Source organism: Xenopus tropicalis, chromosome 2 (genome assembly GCF_000004195.4).
Source record: "Xenopus tropicalis strain Nigerian chromosome 2, UCB_Xtro_10.0, whole genome shotgun sequence".
Classification (NCBI taxonomy): Eukaryota; Metazoa; Chordata; class Amphibia; order Anura; family Pipidae; genus Xenopus; species Xenopus tropicalis.
In genome coordinates, this window is record NC_030678.2 from 126,606,302 (window position 1) to 126,626,753 (window position 20,452).

General features: G+C 38.0%; 1 protein-coding gene across 15 annotated transcripts in view; it reads right to left on the reverse strand.

Annotated features, from left to right (window-relative positions):
* lmo7 (LIM domain 7 protein) overlaps positions 1–20,452 on the reverse strand; it is a 115,994-nt gene that overhangs the window by 59,721 nt on the left and 35,821 nt on the right. For all 15 annotated transcript variants that reach the window (XM_031897103.1, XM_031897102.1, XM_031897101.1 and 12 more), the window contains exon 5: positions 2,085–2,191. In XM_031897103.1, the coding sequence (XP_031752963.1) occupies positions 2,085–2,191 (107 nt within the window). The remainder of the gene's footprint in view (positions 1–2,084; positions 2,192–20,452) is intronic.

A 20,452-nucleotide genomic window follows, 5' to 3' on the forward strand; every position in this document is an offset into this window, starting at 1 on the left:
TTATGATTACAGCACTAGATACAAATATTGGTGCTAATGTGCGCCACTCAATAATGTATTTCACTTGTTAACACTTTAAACAAGGCATAATCCTGGGTTCCTTTTGCATGCACAAACACAGTGTGCACTACTAGCATGTCACTCTCAACGCCACTGCTGTAGTACCATATTTACCAAAGGTGCATGTTGATAAATTTGGTGCAAGTTGCATGTGATGCAAAACATTGCACTACTTGGAATGCTGGGGATAAATAATGTACCGTGGGTAAAAATAATAACTATATAAAACATGGGGAATTGTGCTAGATACTTGCACCCCACACACAGTTTAGCCCTTTATCAGATGTATGAAATGAAGTATGCTGCATCTTTAGTGCTGTCATTGAGTTGTCACTACATGTAGCTTTTTATTGGCCATCATCGTGCCTGACACACCTAAAGTGCACTTAAAAACTCCCAAGTTCCAGAGCCATAATACCACACAGTTTACAGCTTGTCATTAAAGCATTAGGCCTAGCAAACTATAAACAAGTGAAATCACTGGCACAACTGCCTGAAGGAGGGAAACCTGTATTATGCTTTAATAACCATATATATTTGATTATTGCTAAACAAAACTCACAATAGCAAGGCACATTTACATAGGCAAATGGGGGAATTAGGGCGAAGATACAAGGAGCTACTTAGTAGCAGCTACTTGTCAAGGCTACTAAACTGCAGAAAATACTCTGCAATAGAGAATATTGAGAATTGCCTCTGCTAAAACACACACAGAGACAATAATCAGTAATTTATCAGCATTGTCTATTTTAGTAGCCACGGCAAGTAGCTGCTACTAGTAGCTCTGTGTGTCTTCACCCCAAAAAGGCACTAAAAATGTACAACCAGATTGTAAACGTTGTTTATTTTTTCCTTAATCTATAAAGTAACGGCTTAAACACCCTGCATGTTTGCATACAAAAAACTGTACATAGCTTTTAACACACAGCATGTGATGCTGTTTAAATTGACCAGAGTATGAGAAACAAAACCCTATTTACAGTTAAACAAAATAGTAATTTATAATTTTTACCACCACAAACAGTAATGCTACTATTTAGCATGGCAAAGGCAAACACAGATATTTAGTCTGTAGCATTGCTATATATGAGCTTTAGGTTACAGCTAAAAGCCCAATATGTGTGTGTAGGCATACTAGCTATCTCAGAAGCTGGCATGAACTTCAATTACCAGCTGCTTGTTTCAATCAGTGACAGGGTGAGGGATGCTGGGTGTTGTAGTACACCGAGCTGGAATTCTTGAGCTTAGTCTCATTACAAATAGCTGTTCTCGTCTCTATATTCTTGTCTCTCCTACAAAAGGGATTATATATATTTTTTCTTACACAACATCCCTTGAAATCATAAAACATTCAACATGTTTCTTGCAACATAAACACATTTTAATAGCTTCCCTGGGCTTACACAGACACTGGCTTCACAACAATTTAAGGCTCACACCAAAATCATTAAATGCACACTAATATAGGACTTGTTAAGACAGGCACTTTCCATGCAGGTCATACATTTAAAAAAAAAAAAAAAAAAAAAAAGAACTCTGAGACAAGCACCTTCCCTTATTCGCTACTCTACATAGATGTTACAAAGCCAAACACGATTCTGACTTTGTACACATTTCAGTTGAATTTACATATGGGGCAATTAACCCTAAGCTGTCTGGTGTTGCACTGGAGACATAGAATAAGAGATCTGCCTACAATAGCCCCTGTGGGAGTCCTGTCTGTTAATAGGCTCCAATATAATACTATAAGTGAAAAGGTAAAAATAGCAAAAAGCACAGATAACCACACACCATATTCCCCGAGTCTGTGCATAACTAAACCGTTCTGGTTCTGCAAGCGTTCAATGCCCTTGGTGTGCAAATATATAAATCAGAGCTGTCACGCTGTCCTGTAGAATGAAGGCCATACAAGTCAAACTTGTGTTTCTACATTAGGAAATGACAGCTTTCTCTATTCTCAGCAAGTGCATATTTAGGATCCAAAACGCTCAGTTTTCCATTCCAAGCAAAGCCGGAAGACTTACCGAACTGTGACTCGAGACGATAAATCCTGAAGATCCCCAGGGTGAAAAAGTTGCGCTTCTTTTAATCCAAGTGTCTCACAGGCTCGCAGAAAGACGTTGATATTATCCTACAACAGCAAGTAAAAAATATGATTGCTTTGTGCTGCTATAAAAAAGTGTTTATCTAAGTCCAAAACTCCAAAGTCCAACAGAAATCACATAAAATCTGCAGAAAGCCCTGAGAGTATACTGTAAAAAAGCAATATTGCATGAACAAAACTATGTGCCTGTGTGTGGCTGGAAAGGTTACCTGCTTTAGTCAGTAGGCAGAAAGGTACACTTTGATGTCAGCTCTGCAAACAAACGCCCTCTTTCTGCCTTTGCACGAACAAACCTCACCTCTTGGCTCTTTAAAAATAACTACAGCTAATGACATTGACCCACCCAGAAACTGTTGGCAGTTCAGACATAGGAGGGTGAGGAGAAAGAGGAGGAACATTCTGTGTTCTATGATTATGGGCTGATGGGGGATATTGCACCTGGAATCTAGATGCCGAGCAGAGTTCTGACAGCATGTAAAATGCAAAAAAAAAATTCTATACAGCAAAAGAATTTAGGAGTGGTATATTATTCTGGTTGCACCTGTTGAAAACTGCTCAGCCTATAAAAAGACAAGGCACTTAACTCACACGAGCCTTTGGTAACTTGCACTGTAAAAGAATTATACAGATCTTTTCTTTTTTTTCTCCACTTATCTGCAAATGTTCAGATCCAAAATCCTAAATGCTTGGGACTGTTTACTGGATATGGGGGTTCCCTGTAATTTGATGCACCATTCCTTCATATATTAAATTGACCTTGCTCAGCAAGAACAAGCTAAACATGTATTTACAGAGAAAAGCATATCTGTAAAAAAATGCTTGTTTATAAAATGTATGAAAATACATTACCAAAATAAATGTTAGTAAAACTGTTCATCTTTCCAGTCTAGTTCTACTTCTAATTATACCACTACACAAATATGCTAATTGTCCAACAGAAATTCAATACATAAAAAAGCGGCCCAAGCCACCAATCATCCCACTAGAATACAGTGCAGGTATCAGACCCCTTATCCGGAAACCCATTAGCCAGAAAGTTCATCTCTCATTGACTCAATTTTCATCAAATAATTCACATTTTTAGAAATGGTTTCCTTTTTCTCTGTAATAATAAAACTGTACCTTGTACTTGATCCCAACTAAGATATAATTAATCCTTATTGGAGCCAAAACAATCCTATTCGATTTAATTACTGTTTAAATATTTTTTTTAGCAGACTTAAGGTAGGAGATCTGAATTATGGAAAGACCCCCTTATCCGGAAAAAACCCCTGGTCCCAAGCATTTTGGATAATGGGTCCCATACCTGTGTAACAAAATAACGGGGAGGTCCTTAAATCAGACTTCTCATTATCATTCTACAGGGAAATAGGATAGATGTTAGTGAAACTTGCTAAATTGCAATGACCTGTAACAACCCACATGCAGACTGGATAGGTCAACATGTTTGGATGTGGCACTTAAAAGGAGACATATATCATACTTGGAAACCCCAATAATCTTGCACGCAATAATAAAAAGTATATTTATCAGCTTTCACTTTGGGCTAAAAATTATTATCTTTAAAGGACAATGAAAGGTTAATATAAATTAAAAGTAAGTCTAAAGGCATTCTTTTTAAGTACTTACTGCATATCTAAATTCCCAGATCCCTGCTTGTTTCTCTGAGATATGGTGCTGGAAGCCTACAGCAGTGTGAAGACTACAGTGACATCACTGAAATATCTCTGTCCTTCCTGTAGGCTGCCAGCGGCAGCCTTCCTATTCTCTGAGCATGTGTGTAACTTGATCCTGTCTGCTGTTCTGAGCTACACATGCCCACCAGCCAATCAGAAGCGGATCTGGCAGAGGGGAGGGGGGGAGGGAATGAAACACATGTGCAGTATGAAGCAAGGAGGGAAAGGAAGGGAGAATACCTTTTTAGAGATGGCTGCCTGTTCTAGAAAATGTGAAGTAAGTGTTACTGAGTAAATATTTGATTAGGTGAGCCAAAAGTGTGGCGTTTTTTAACTAAACAATAGGAGGACTATTGGGCAGTATGCTTTTTAAATTTTGACTTGCATTCTCCTTTAAAATTAGCCCCTTTATTGAAGCTCCCTATCTAATCTGCTATGGTCCAGCAGTGACAGCAATGTCCTGTGACAAATTTAGTAGAATTCAGTTCCCTTGGGTGCACACAGAGACTATGCTAAAACTGTTCATACATTTGGTCTGGTTTGTTCTACTCCAGTCTCTATCTCCCACAGCAGGTTTGCCCAAATCTCCTAAAATGGCATCAATCAGCTTACTGACGATTCCTATTTTGACAAATCCCCAAAGGCAACATCTAAACATCTCAGTTACAGACAGGTATGTATCCACATAAGGAGGTTCTCTCTTCCCCAAACCACCCCCCAGGGTGGATTGGTCTTGTGTATGGCAAAGTTAATATTGAACTAAATTATTGGATGAATGCTAAGATTTACTAAATCCTATTTATTTCTCAAACTATACTATAAACCTGGTTAGCAGATAAATTTGCTGAATGCCTGAATTAAAAGTAGCATCAGTCACAAGAAAGTAATTATTTATGGTGACAATTCAATATACTGACTGGTTGGTTGGTTGACGAGATATTTAATCGTATAAACAAGAGTTATATATAATTGCTGCATTTCAGCTTTATTTTGCTACTATTAACAGTCAGCTTTGGCAAATAATCCTGCACTGAGGGCTAATTATATAGCAACCAATAACTATTAGTTGTTAAAGTTAAACTTTACATTAACTTTTAATATGTTATAGATATTTGTTCTCTTCAGACTGCAATTAAAAGTTTTCTCTAGTTGTTGAAGAACCGTTTAAGTTACAATTCCAAGGGAGGCATGCAGAAAAATCCTAAATAACTGTAAAACCACAAACAATTAAAAATGAAGACCAATAGCAAACTATCCAAGAATTTCCTGTCTTCACCATACTATGCAAAGAATGCCTTTAAACAACAATAGCCCCAGTCAATCATTGGTTTAGGTTAATTTTTTTTTTTTCAATACTGTAACATTCCAGCTACTGTATGGTATACAGTTCCTTTAAGAGCAATACTAAGGGAGAAATGCAGTAAATATCATTATAGGACAAAGCAAATGAAAATGGAAAAAAACACTTGCAGATATTTATAGATCTCACTGGCACTTCATTGTTAGGTAAAACATTGGTATAAAAACTGCTATGTTCAGCATGTTTATTATATTTCTGTAAATTCAACATAAGCTCAATAACTGGAGACAGTCACATACACTGCTTTGGAATGTTGCTACAGTAGGTTATTCTGAGTGGAAACATGCTTCTTTTTGTTTTGACCAAAGGCTGGATTTTAACGTAAGCTCTGTTTATTGGCTTTATGTTGAATACAAATGCATATGTCTAATTTAACCCTTTAAGTGCCAGCCGAATTCGTCATTTCGGTTCCCCCCAGTGCCAGACGTTTTTTAAGCATTTTGTACTCATTCGCTTTAACAATGTTTTTTGGTAGGAAAACCTCCATGAAACTAGGGAAATTATATATCGTTTTTTTCGTCACTAATTGGGCTTCGACATACATACCAAATTTTATAACTTTTCTGGAGATATGATGTGTATTTTGGGTGAATTATGTAAAAAAAAAATAAAATTATGAAAAATTTCTGTATATTTTGAGTTTTTTTTCCATAGAAAAGTTAATTTTACAAACTTTTTTTTGTTGTTTGTAAAAGCCCTGATACTCCCAAGTCCAACGATACCAAATATGTGGTGGTACCCCACAGTTCCTGTCCAGAAGTAACCCCCAAACTAAAGCAATACTTAGTACAATATCACACCAGAACAAAGCGGAAAAGCGCTTGTAACAGTTGATGCAGCATAACTTATATGTAAATCTAAAATATCCCCTCATGTTTGGTATCTTTAGAAACTACAGACCTTCAGGTTTCTAGGTGCAATGTAGTTTTCACTAAAAAGCCAAATACCTTTTGTCAGTGCATTGTGAAATTTGGAAGTTTTTTTGACATTTTTTTTTTTTTCTAAAACGTAAACTTGGACGCATGATCAAATGTGGATTTGACAAAAAAAAATCTCATAAAAATTTTCTAACAAAGGCAAATTTGAAAGACAAATTTCTACTGAATAAAATGATGCCCCATATGTATGGGTGCACATAAAGACATGGGCACCAAACACTCCAAAGCAGGGGCAATGCACAAGGGCAATTACAGCTAAAAATGTGGGTGCTGTGCTCTATGTGCACTACCTGCAGTTTTTCAGTGTTAACCCCCCCTACTTGTGAAATAACCCCCACAAACTATATATTTCTGAAAAGTGCACACCTTCAGCTATTCAGAGACACCACTCTTCTCTTTCTACATAGAAAATTGTGGCCGCAGTCCCTTGCAGAAGTCAGCGCTTTGGTCAGAAATCGAGGAAAAAACTGATAAAAAACCTAGATTTCTCCCCAAAATCTCCATGGCAACTACCAAAAACTTACTAAACATCAATCTGCAAGTTCCCCTGAATAAAACAATACCCCATATGTATGGGTACACATAAAGACGTGGCCACCAAATGCCCCAAAACAGGGGCAATGCATAAGGGCAATTTCAGTTGATATTTTGGGGGCTGCGCTCTATGTGCACTTCCTGCAGTTTTTCAGTGTTAACCCCCCCTACCTGTAAAATAACCCCCACAAACTATATATTTCTGAAAAGTGTACACCTTCAGCTATTCAGAGACACCACTCTCCTCTTTCTACATGGAAAATTGTGGCCGCAGTCCCTTGCAGAAGTCAGCGCATTGGTCAGAAATCAAGGAAAAAACAGACACAAACCTAGATTTCTCCCCAAAATCTCCATGGCAACTACCAAAAACTTACTAAACATCAATCTGCAAGTTCCCCTGAATAAAACGATACCCCATATGTATGGGTACACATAAAGACGTGGCCACCAAATGCCCCAAAACAGGGGCAATGCATAAGGGCAATTTCAGTTGAAATTTTGGGGGCTGCGCTCTATGTGCACTTCCTGCAGTTTTTCAGTGTTAACCCCCCCTACCTGTAAAATAACCCCCGCAAACTATATATTTCCAAAAAGTGCACACCTTCAGCTATTCAGAGACACCACTCTTCTCTTTCTACATGGAAAATTGTGGCCACAGTCCCTTGCAGAAGTCAGCGCATTGGTCAGAAATCAAGGAAAAACCAGATACAAACCTAGATTTCTCCCCAAAATCTCCATGGCAACTACCAAAAACTTACTAAACATCAATCTGCAAGTTCCCCTGAATAAAACGATACCCCATATGTATGGGTACACATAAAGACGTGGCCACCAAATGCCCCAAAACAGGGGCAATGCATAAGGGCAATTTCAGTTGAAATTTTGGGGGCTGTGCTCTATGTGCACTTCCTGCAGTTTTTCAGTGTTAACCCCCCCTACCTGTAAAATAACCCCCACAAACTATATATTTCTGAAAAGTGCACACCTTCAGCTATTCAGAGACACCACTCTCCTCTTTCTACATGGAAAATTGTGGCCGCAGTCCCTTGCAGAAGTAAGCGCATCGGTCAGAAATCAAGGAAAAACCAGATACAAACCTAGATTTCTCCCCAAAATCTCCATGGCAACTACCAAAAACTTACTAAACATCAATCTGCAAGTTCCCCTGAATAAAACGATACCCCATATGTATGGGTACACATAAAGACGTGTCCACCAAATGCCCCCAAACAGGGGCAATGCATAAGGGGGGGGCTGTGCTCTACCTGCAGTTATTTAGTCTAAACACCCCCATACCTGTGAAATAACCCCCACAAACTATATATTTCCAAAAAGTGCACACCTTCAGCTATTCAGAGACACCACTCTTCTCTTTCTACATGGAAAATTGTGGCCACAGTCCCTTGCAGAAGTCAGCGCTTTGGTCAGAAATCAAGGAAAAACCAGATACAAACCTAGATTTCTCCCCAAAATCTCCATGGCAACTACCAAAAACTTACTAACCATTAATCTGCAAGTTCCCCTGAATAAAACGATACCCCATATGTATGGGTGCACATAAAGACGTGGCCACCAAATGCCCCAAAACAGGGGCAATGCATAAGGGCAATTTCAGTTGAAATTTTGGGGGCTGCGCTCTATGTGCACTACCTGCAGTTTTTCAGTGTTAACCCCCCACCTGTGAAATAACCCCCACAATCTATATATTTACGAAAAGTGCACACCTTCAGCTATTCAGAGACACCACTCTTCTCTTTCTACATGGAAAATTGTGGCCGCAGTCCCTTGCAGAAGTCAGCGCTTTGGTCAGAAATCAAGGAAAAACCAGATACAAACCTAGATTTTGGTCAGAAATCAAGGAAAAACCAGATAAAAAACCTAGATTTCTCCCCAAAATCTCCATGGCAACTACCAAAAACTTACTAAACCTCAATTTGCAAGTTCCCCTGAATAAAACGATACCCCATATGTATGGGTGCACATAAAGACGTGGCCACCAAATGCCCCCTAACAGGGGCAATGCATAACGGGGGGCTTTGCTCTACCTGCAGTTATTTAGTCTAAACACCCCCATACCTGATGAAATAACCCCCGCAAACTATATATTTCCAAAAAGTGCACACCTTCAGCTATTCAGAGACACCACTCTTCTCTTTCTACATGGAAAATTGTGGCCGCAGTCCCTTGCAGAAGTCACGCTTTGGTCAGAAATCAAGGAAAAACCAGATACAAACCTAGATTTCTCCCCAAAATCTCCATGGCAACTACCAAAAACTTACTAACCATAAATCTGCAAGTTCCCCTGAATAAAACGATACCCCATATGTATGGGTGCACATAAGTACATGGCCGCCAAACCTGAAAATGCATAATATTGGGGCTGCACTCTATGCACCCCTTTTTTTTTTTGCCTGCACCCGAATGAATGGAATACGCTCGGGTGCAGGCACATGTAGCCGACATACGCATGAAAACGCGTGAGAATGCAAAGTCTCGCGTTTTCATGCGTATATCGGCTACATGTGCCTGCACCCGAGCGTATCCCATTCATTCGGGTGCAGGAACAAGTAGCAGGCGTAGGGCTGAATTTTCGGCAAGCGTTTTTCCACTTGCTGAAAAAATCAGCCCTACGCCATGTGTGGCATCAGCCTAACCCTTGGCAATAGAAACTACCAGAACAATCTTAGCACCTCTGGACCTTTCTAGAACAACTGAAATCAAATGAAGTTAAAATGGAATAAAACCACTAAAAGCAATCAAAGAACAATAATTGCAATGAAATCGGTGGTCAGAGCCCTGGATCCACCAATGTCACTGCAAAAGCAACCTTTTGGGGGCACTAAATACACAATAAAGAACAATGCAAAGATAAAACACCATAAAATCAGTAAATTCAAATAAAAACCGCTCAAACCAACAGAAGAACAATTATTGCAATGAAATCGGTGGTCAGAGCCCTGGATCCACCAACGTCACTGCAAATTCAGCACCCAATAGCAATACAAAAGTTATAGTGCAATAGAATAATTCAAAAACAGAAATCAATTATGAAAATGCAAAAAAAACACTAAAATGCAACCAAATAAATCAGATAATTATAGAGCAAGATCAGAAATAAAGTTTTAGTAAAAAAAAAAAGACTGCCAGAGAAAGCAAAGAAAGAAAGAAAAGAAAAGAAAGAAAAAAAAAAAAAAAAAAAAAAAAAAAAGTGTAAGTGTAAGTGTGTGTGTAAGTGTCTGTGTGTGCTTGGGAAAGTTGTAAATAAGTGTGTATGTGTACAAAAGTGTAATAATGACAAAGATAGAAGAACAAATGGAAAAAAAAAAAAAAAAAATTTTAGACAGTTGAGATAGAAATAAGCAAAATAAACAGTGGTTAGAGAGTTGTAGTTCAGCTTACACAATGCAGGCAGGCGATCAGGGCGACCAATCTGGCAGGAAGGCAGCAGGAAGGCAGCAGGGGGGCTCCAGCAGTCTCACGTGGCAGCAGAGTGAAGAGGCGACGGCGGGGGCGGCGACAATTAAAGGGACAGCAGTGGACACGTCATCAATGCGTGTCCACTGCTGTCATTGGCTGAGGACCCGGATCGGCGGCGCTGGGGGACCCGGATCGGTAAGTATGACCTCTTATGCTCGTTGCCTAGGGGGTTGTGCAGGCTTTACAAGCGCTGCTTTAAAAGCGAGCGCAGCGCTTGTAAACCCGTTAGTGCTGTAGGACGTAGATTCTACGTTCTATGGCACTTTGGTCCCTTGGTACCTAGGACGTAGAATCTACGTCCTATGGCACTAAAAAGGTTAATCCTTAAAGAATAACAAATTTTTTTTTTCATTTTAAATCCCTAAACAGCCCCCAAAAGAATATATCTGTCTCCCTATACCAAGGGGCCCATTTATCAATGTACGATTGGGTCCAATTACAAAAAAATTTAATTTTTTTTTCTAACTTCTAGACCTGAGTTTTTTCTGCGATTTTTTTCGTAAATTTTGTTTTTGTACTTAGCGACAATTTGTGCGACGAGTACGAAAGTTTCAGAATTCATTAATGCTTCGGTATCGTGACTTTCCTTTGGCCAGGTTGGAGCTGCAGAGTGCCATTGAGTCCTATGGGAGGCTTCCAAAATCATGCACTGAAGGATCAAAGTCAGAAAGATTTTTGCGCCGTTTACAATTGTTCGGATGCAAAAATTTTGGATCTTACCACAATATTTTCGTATGACCACAATGCAAAATTTTAGCGCTTTTAACGCACATCAGAAATTATCGAAATTCAGACTTTGATAAATGGACCCCCTAAGTCTGACATCCTTTCTAAGACAGATGCTAAACTATACTGCAGAAACCAGTCACTTCTTTATCTAGCATAAATCTCTATCCCCTTTAGTATACTGAACCTTTCCTCTCCTTTCAATAGGAAGTTGGTCAAAGAGGTATCTACTGTGGATGCTTGCTGCCTCCTGCTCTAATAGATATCAATCAGGCATGCTTAATAGATAGTTCTTTGACCAGCTTCCTATTCTAGCTTCACAGTAGATAAGAAGGTGACTGGTTTTAGCCACATGTTTTAGCTTCTTTTTTAAAAAGGAGTTGTTTAGAATTTTTTAGGGATATTAAAATAAAAAGGCTTACTCATTTTTAAAGTTAAAAATATTCAACATTTTAATGCTCATTCCTTCTACCGCAGGCGAATAATGTCCCCAAAAAGCCTTTCCACCAGCAATAAAGGGAATCGGCGATGGAAAGGCCTGCGTGTCGTTTCGGTTTTCCGAAGTCATGCTAAGTCGCCTACCAAAGGAAATTTCCTGTAACTTCGGAAAATTGAAGCAATTTATAGGTCTTTCCACTGGTGATTCCTTTTATTTCCGGTGGAAAGGCTTTTTGGGGAGATTAGTAGCCTGTGGTAACAGAGATTTATCGCGGGCAACTAATCTCCCCATGGGACAATAGCCTAAAGCCCATAGTATGTGGCCTTTAAAATATTACATATTTTTACCTTTGCCTATGCAATAAAAAAAGATTAACAATTGATACAGCTTAACTGAAGCTCCACATGGGAGAACTAAACCCTTAAAATGAATGGCTAAAAATGCCATGTTTTATATACTGAACTTATTGCACCAGCCTAAAGTTTCAGCATCTCAACAGCAGGACTTCAAACTTGTCACAGGGGGTCACCATCTCTATACTGAATTCTGTTACAAGTGTCTGTGACACTCACATGCTCAGTGTGCTCTGAACAGCTGCTGAGAAGTCAAGCTTAGGGGTTGTCACAAATTATCAAGCATTAAATTCTAAAAATAATTGCATTGCCTTCTGAGCAGCCATGTAGTAATTATCTGTATTAATTACTAATCAGGCTTATATTGTCAGTCCCTAAGCTCAGGTAAGTGACAGCAGCACAGAGCATGTGTAGTGAATCAGCAGAAAAGAAGATGGGTATCTTTGGAGGCACAGATCTTCCCTGCTAAAGGGCTGTGGTTGCTTTGGGCTTATACAGAGGCCCAAAACATAATGCACAACATTTCTACCCTACTTTATTTGTTATTTGACTTTAGTTCTCCTTTAACAGTGAAAAAAACTGCACTCCCATGTGAGGTCCCTCAAGCTGCTGGCTGCCCAAAAAGTAGGGACAGACTAACTTCCTACAATGCATGCGATTCAGGGACACAAAAATGAGCTAAAAAAACAAACATGTATATAGGACACACCTACTTTTCATCTACTTCGTTTTGTGCATATTTCTCTCAATTTCTTTTCCAGTCCCCAGACAGTAACCTATTATCTTCATATTGTACCAGAGTAGAAAATGTTGCAAATCAAGTTCATCAATGGTGCATCTCCCCTACTTCAGCAAAACATACTACATAGGAACATTTTATAATAAAGTCATGATGGTGGGGTTTCCTGGGAACAGTATTCTCCAGGGACCAAGGTCCTGAAGCAGTACTAATGGGAACCATATAGAATAAGTAAAGTTTTTTTAATCTCACTTTTACTCTGTACAGCCCCAGAATAACATACCTTTCAGCCTGTATGCAGATTTATTTCAACAATCAGCTGAGCTACAGCTCTTTTACAGACTTCCTAGTCTATTGTGAAGCTCCACCCCCTCTGAGCACTCCTTCTCTCTCCAACTATGAAGACCTCAAAAGAGGTGTCTATTGTGCACGCAGGATTGATTTTAATTGGAGCAGGGACATTTAAGCACTGGGAGGAGGTGAGGTTAATAAATTGTCCCCCTTAGGGGATTAAACATTTAAAGAATATAAACGTCACTTATTTTGGAGCACAACTACAACTTTCACATCCTACAGAGACAGCCTATGGGAGGTAGGTTCTACTAGAATTTACCATGGACATTGCCCAAGGAAGTTATATGCCCCACACCCTTTTCAAGAGTTCCACAAACAAATATTTGTGACCTGTTCGTATTACTGGCCTACTACATAGTACACCTTTAGAGAGCAATGCTCTACATTATCTGGTGCAATCAAATGGCCCTCCCCAAAGATTGTCAATAACAGGCATACCACACTATTCAATCACCCCATCAGCAAATGTTTTCACTAGCACAATAAATGGTTTCCCATTACAAATTCCACTTATTTATTGTCACCTGAGCTTGAAAACTCCAAGTAATTCTCTTCAAACCTTTCTTACTTTAGCCAAGAGAATCTAAGGGAGCCCACAGCAACTGTTTGAGTTAAAAATAAGGTAACATTGAAGCCAAAGTTACCATTATAAAAACATTATGCAACATTACCCAATATGTAATACAAATAATTTGTAATTTGTGTTGCAAATTATAGGCAGAACTTGATATGTACTTTTAAGGAGACAGGAGGAAGTTATTTCTTTTGGGCTCCTCACGTATGTGTTTATCCACTATAGTAACTTATTTCATAAAATGATCAAGAGAAGATTTCACTGGTGCCCTTCTTTTAGAGCCAAGTAAAAAAAGCCGTGTAATGATTCTCAAAATACTCCAACCAATGATTTCACAAAATACTCCAACCAATGCCACTACAGTGTTTATATAAAAGGAAGCCAATGCTTTTCTTCAGGAGATCCTATCCATGTCCCTGTAACTCAATTTGCCACTGAATTAGCCACCTGCACTGCAAATCATGCTAATTTCTTATCTTTACTCCAGTCCAAAAGTGCTTCCCAACCCATCCAGCTCTTTTCATACCTTTAGTTTATGTCACATAAAATAGTGTGTTTGCTTGATCGCTGTAATATATATAGGTATCATGACAATGATAAATAATATAGGAATAATGGGGTGTTAATAATAATAAATCATATTATGAATGAGCACTTTTAAGCCCCAAAGTACCAAGAAGTTAAGAAATAAACTATAATACATATGAATATTATTCACCTAGAGCCAAACCGATCATGTTGCTATTTTGTCTAATAGCAATAGACATATGAATAAATATAAAATGAACAGAAAGGGGCAGATCCTCTATAAGCCTCTAACATAACATGCATTCCAAGTATGAAGTACATGTACTGCAAAGAATTTCACACAAGTGTAGGGGATAGACAGCTAAACAGCTATATATATTTATGAAAGAAAAAAAAAAAAAAGACATGCTAATGTTTTGCAATAAAAACTTTTTTTTTAATAAATATGTTGTGGGTATATTGGACACTGTCATTTTCAGGCAAACTTATAAACAAGGGCTGCAGTAGCAAAAGACGCACAGAGTTGGACCGGATTTATAGGCGCAGTAGCAATAGAAAATTCAAATGCTTTAGAAGCATTTATATACAATGGCAAGTTAATCTAGCCATATACATTTCAATAATGTCCTTAGTATGTGCATGGAACCCCTCCGAGCTTGGCAGACATCTATATGCTATGGATATTGGGCAGGTTAGAAAATTTGATTTATCAATACACTATACAGGCCAGTTTATGATAAAAAAAAAAACACAGAACTAAAAGCAAAGTCAACACAATAAAGAAAAGATTTTACATGAAAAGCATATAAATAAATGATACGTCAAGTCAAATGACATATTTTGGTGTTACTCATTCTTTCTTGCACCAGGCAAGTAAAAAAAAATGTTTTTTAAATTGCAGTATATGGATCAGCATCTTCATTAAAAAAAAAAAAAGTTCTATATGAGAAGCACCTTCCTAGAATATTGATTGAATAAAGCAGTTTGTGGGCAATAATGGGCAGATAGGTTTTACAGGTTACCAGTGCAATCTAACCTTTGGTCACCTGGAGGTGGGCATAGAGAGTACTGTTTCTATTTTTGCTGATGACACAAAATTGTGCAAAACTATAAGTTCCATGCAGGATGCTGCCACTTTGCAGAGCGATTTGACAAAATTAGATAACTGGGCAGCAAACTGGAAAATGAGGTTCAATGTTGATAAGTGCAAAGTTATGCACTTTGGTAGAAATAATATAAACGCAAACTATCTACTGAATGGTAGTGTGTTGGGGGTATCCTCAATGGAGAAGGATCTAGGGGTTTTTGTTGATAACAAGTTGTCTAATGCCAGGCAGTGTCATTCTGTGGCTACTAAAGCAAATAAAGTGCTGTCTTGTATAAAAAAGGGCATTGACTCAAGGGATGAGAACATAATTTTGCCCCTTTATAGGTCCCTGGTAAGGCCTCACCTGGAGTATGCGGTGCAGTTTTGGGCTCCAGTCCTTAAGAGGGATATTAATGAGCTGGAGAAAGTGCAGAGACGTGCAACTAAACTGGTTAAGGGGATGGAAGATTTAAACTATGAGGTGAGACTGTCGAGGTTGAGGTTGTTTTCTCTGGAAAAGAGGCGCTTGCGAGGGGACATGATTACTCTGTACAAGTACATTAGAGGGGATTATAGGCAGTTGGGGGATGTTCTTTTTTCCCATAAAAACAATCAACGCACCAGAGATCACCCCTTTAGATTAGAGGAACGGAGCTTCCATTTGAAGCAGCGTAGGTGGTTTTTCACGGTGAGGGCAGTGAGGTTGTGGAATGCCCTTCCTAGTGATGTGGTAATGGCAGATTCTGTTAATGCCTTTAAGAGGGGCCTGGATGAGTTCTTGATCAATCAGAATATCCAAGGCTATTGTGATACTAATATCTACAGTTAGTACTAGTGGTTGTATTTATAGTTTATGTATGTGAGTGTATAGATTGGTAGGTGTGGGTTAGGTGTGCTGGGTTTACTTGGATGGGTTGAACTTGATGGACACTGGTCTTTTTTCAACCCTATGTAACTATGTAACTATGTAACCTGTGATGAAACTGGTAACAATGGCATCTTTGGGTATATGCTTCTAATTATACCGTAGAATAGTCACTGTTGCTAATAATATGTGCCATGCGTAATGAAATCAAATGCTCATTTAGACCTGTTGCATAATGCCTTAGGCACAGTGTGCAAATAAAGCAGTCAGAAGTTGCCAAGTATAGCAAGTATTAAAGAAAATGGGCCAGCTCACTAAGTGAAAATAATAGTCTACTTTGCATACTAGGTTAAGGATCATATCACATCAAAAATTGGGCTGTCTATTTGTCGCTCCCTTTAAATAAGTATTGTGAGTTTCCTAGAGTAAACCTGGCTTTTTACTCTCAGAAACAATGAAAGTTAACATTTTGGGATCTATAGCAGCTATAATACTATACACCTGCTATATTTAGGTTTTACACTAATGGTACACATGGGGTTCTAACTGCCACTGTGCTAAAGCATAAAAAAAGTGGCAGTAGAAATCACCTTAGTCACCCTTTGTTGCTTTCTGTACAGATGTGAACTCAGTTTAAATGCAAGCCCTATTTCTTTGACTCGGGTTTGAACATAACTACATTCCCTCGGTGAAAGACCTAAAAAATACCTAAATTAACCAACTGAATAAAAAACATTAAATGAATCATATACCAAATTAGCCTGAGTAATTTTTGGACCAGGTTACCGTCCAAACCCAAGCTAACAATTCAGGACACACAAATGCAATACCGGACACTCCCTCAGCTGCTTGCACTATTCATGAGCATTCCTCTGTGGCCGCCTGATCACAGATTGAACTCATAGTATATTGACACTAGAACTTTCTATTGAATGCTTTACTGAAAATAGTCCAATATATGTATATATCATCCCCTATATCAAGGCCAATAATTTTACTTCTGCCATAGTACCACACCATCTTTTTTTTTACAGCTCCCCACACGGTGACGGCAGTGAGGTTGGGGAATGCCCTTTCTAGTGATGTTGTGATGGCAGATTCTGTTAATGCCTTTAAGGGGGCTTGGATGAGTTCTTGAACAAGCATAGTATCCAAGGCTATTGTGATACTAAAATCTACAGTTAGTATTGATGTTGGTATATATAGTTTATGTAGGTTAGTGTATAGATAGATCAGTATAGGTTTATGGGTGCTGGTTTTACTTGGAAGGGTTGAATTTGATGGACTGTCTTTTTTCAACTCTATGTAACTATATGTATATGTCCGTATAAAACCTCTTCACACCAAGGATTAAAAAGCATTAGATAAATATGATGGCTTAATACTATACCTACATATACCTTGGTCTCAACATATTTATGTAAAGCTGGGATCCAACATTTTAATAGGCCTTCTATACTTCTGTTCTTCCATCTTTGCTTTTCCTTTCTCTTATCTTTACTAGTTTTCTCTTTTTACTAGCATAACATATAGGCAATTTGAAAGGTGGTATGAGATAGAAATGCAAATGCAGGTGTGACAGTTTAAAATAATCCCATCCCTTTCTGCAAATAAAGACCATGCCCACTCACACACATTAGTTCACCTACTTCGACAGCCAAAAAAAAAAAAAAAATACCCGGAATGAGGATATGGCCTCATCATATTTCTAGGCAAGGTCAGGTTCACAGAATTATCACCAGCACCAGCATTTCATGACACAATCTGGCGTTCAAAATACGCGTAGCCCTCAGCATTTCACGACAAAATTGTAGGTCAATCACAAGCTAGCCCCTAGCATTTCATGACACAGAGTGGGCCCCTAGTTTTCTCTTACATTAATGACAGATAAGGCATTTTCTCCATTGGCAAAAACTGGCAACCTATGATGATCGATAGGAACTGAATCTGTTCACATAGATTTAGGCAACAGAAGTAACAAGAAAGGAAAGGCGCAGAGTTTTGTTTGTTTTTCTTACTCTGCTTTTGTTTCAGAAGACCCATCCCTACTTTATACAGTCTAACCTATTTACAAAGATTCACTTTATTCTGTAAATGTAAAACACACTAGGATACCAAGTTCCTTTTAGATCTCAGTAGGAACAGTCGTCATTGTTCTGATAAGAAAACCTCATCTAGAGACTAAGTTAAAGTGATACTGACAGCTAAAATGAAACTTTTTTTAAAAATATATCATAACATTGTCTTTGAGTGAGCTTTATAATTCTGTCATACAGGTATTACCTGGTGCATTTACATTACCCATCAGATTCCCCCATGTTCCTCTATGAGCGGGGCTGTCATATTTGCGCAGCAGGAGTGCGTTAGCAACAGACACTATAGCTAACAGGTTGAAAAGGCTGTTTTGCCAAAGTGACTGCCCCATCTTTAGTAACTTCAAGTAACAATTACTTAAAGAAGCAAATCTATCAGTAGAAATCGATCAATATGACTTATAGGTAATTATTTATGTACATTATTATTTTCAAAAGGTTGTTTTTTTTTCATGTCAGTATCACTTTAACTGTACCCACCAGTGGCTACAATATCATGGGAAATGTAGTGCTTATTTGGTTTTACAAGGGAATGTGTTTACTCATGCTTTCTTAACCCATAATTTAGGTAGTGTTATATATCATTAAGCCTTGCTAGAGCTGTCCAGAGAGAATATTTTAACCCAACAATTGTTGCTCATATATTGGATAACCAGTCACAATGTAAGACAGAGCTTAACCTACACCAGCAAAGAAGCAGTTTTTCTATGATTTGTTACAACCTGGAATAAAACCAGGACTCAATTTGCTGCTAGCTTCAATTTTATGAGTAACTAACTGCTCTTTGGGAACAAATGTGGTCAGACTGGTTTGTACTGTATATCAGCCAATCACTAGAGAAAAAAAACAAATCTTAATCATTGCCTTAATATTATATTTGCAATCCACAGTTCAATTATAGGTTTCCATAGCTTCTAAAATGTTAGAAAGTTTTGAATACATATGGGAATACTGAAGGTTAAACAAAACAAAAAATACAGAAATAATGTTAAGTAAATAATGTGGAGTAAATTGTGTGGGCAGACAAAGACTCTCTCTATGCAAATACACTTGTAAGGTGGGCATTTACTTGAAGATTTTTTTAGCACTAACAAAAAAGTTGCAACTTTGAGATTTATTTTGCAACAATACTGTGACAATACCGAATCAGACAATATGCCATCTAAAATTTGTTAAAATCATGTAGAAGTCAATGAGAGATGTCCCTTCCCTTCCCTGGAAGTTCTTTCTTTGCTTCAAAACAGGATTGTTAGTTTTCGGATTGCTGGTTTTTGTGAGAATTTAAAAAATGTAAAGACATTCATGGAAATGAGTTTATTCAAATTTTTTTACAAAAAAGTGAGAAAAGTTCATGAGTTTTAGTATATCTGCCCCTAAGAGTAAGTGTTACCATGCCACCTTGGCTGATGAGTTCTAAATTTTAGTGAAGCCCCAAGTAATATATGGCAACGAGAGACAAGATATAAAAATTCTGTACATGATACGTGAATGATCGTTGTCCGATTTAGCCAGTATGTATCTGTATGAACTTGGGTTTTCCATCGAATGGTAAAATGATCCATGATGCCAGTGTTAGTAATAGGGAAGAATTGGGTTTTTTTTTTAAAAAAACAAGTAATTTTTCTAGAAAAGTTGGCAAATGAAGTTCGGTATATTCTGTTTTACTACAATTGTGTTTTGAACATTGTCAGTCATGCTAATAAACAGAACCATCAAACTTGGGGGAGTGTAGGTTTGTCAATCCTCTGGTATTTTTGGGAGTTTCACCGATTTATACCCTGATGTAAGCAGAGCAAAAATGCATGGTTGGGATTTAATAGGGTATGGGCAAGGGGCAACAGTTTGTGACCAGGAAATAATCTGGGTGTGACATAGGTGTGGCCAAAAAAATTAGAAACACTTTGATTAGTAACTTTTGAAAATCTTTTGTTTGCATATTTAGTACATACCAGAGCCCTTACTTTAAAATGTGTTAGTACAAAAACCACAGGTTTTTAAATATGCATTTCATTTTACACTAAGGGTTTAAAGTTTGGTGTGAAGAGGTTTTAAATAAATACGTACGCAAGTGTTGTCCAAGGCTTTGTAAGCGGTTGCCCATTATTGGAAAGGCCAAAGCATCAATACTTGGAAATGATTTGGGAAAAGGAGAAAAATTGCATAAAACAAAAATAATACCTTGTTTCCGCAACTGATATTAACTACTTTTAATAATAATTATTTTGTATTTCTATAAACATGCTAGTAACCTAAAGTTAATGAGGTAAAAACACAATTTTCACAATAAGACAGCCCCAATTAGCTAGCTAATGAAAGTGGCACGTTGTACTACTGTATGATGTGCAGAAGTGGAGAACTACAGCCTGGCATTCACCTAGGAACAGAGGACATAACACAGGAATAATTTGCCATAATTACTTTACCAACTACATGGCGTTACCTTTCTCTTGCGGAAAGAAATCTGAAACTGCGCTTCTTGGTCAAAAATGTCATGATAAAAAAGGTACATTATGCTAAGGCTGTTTGTGCCTATACATAGGAACTA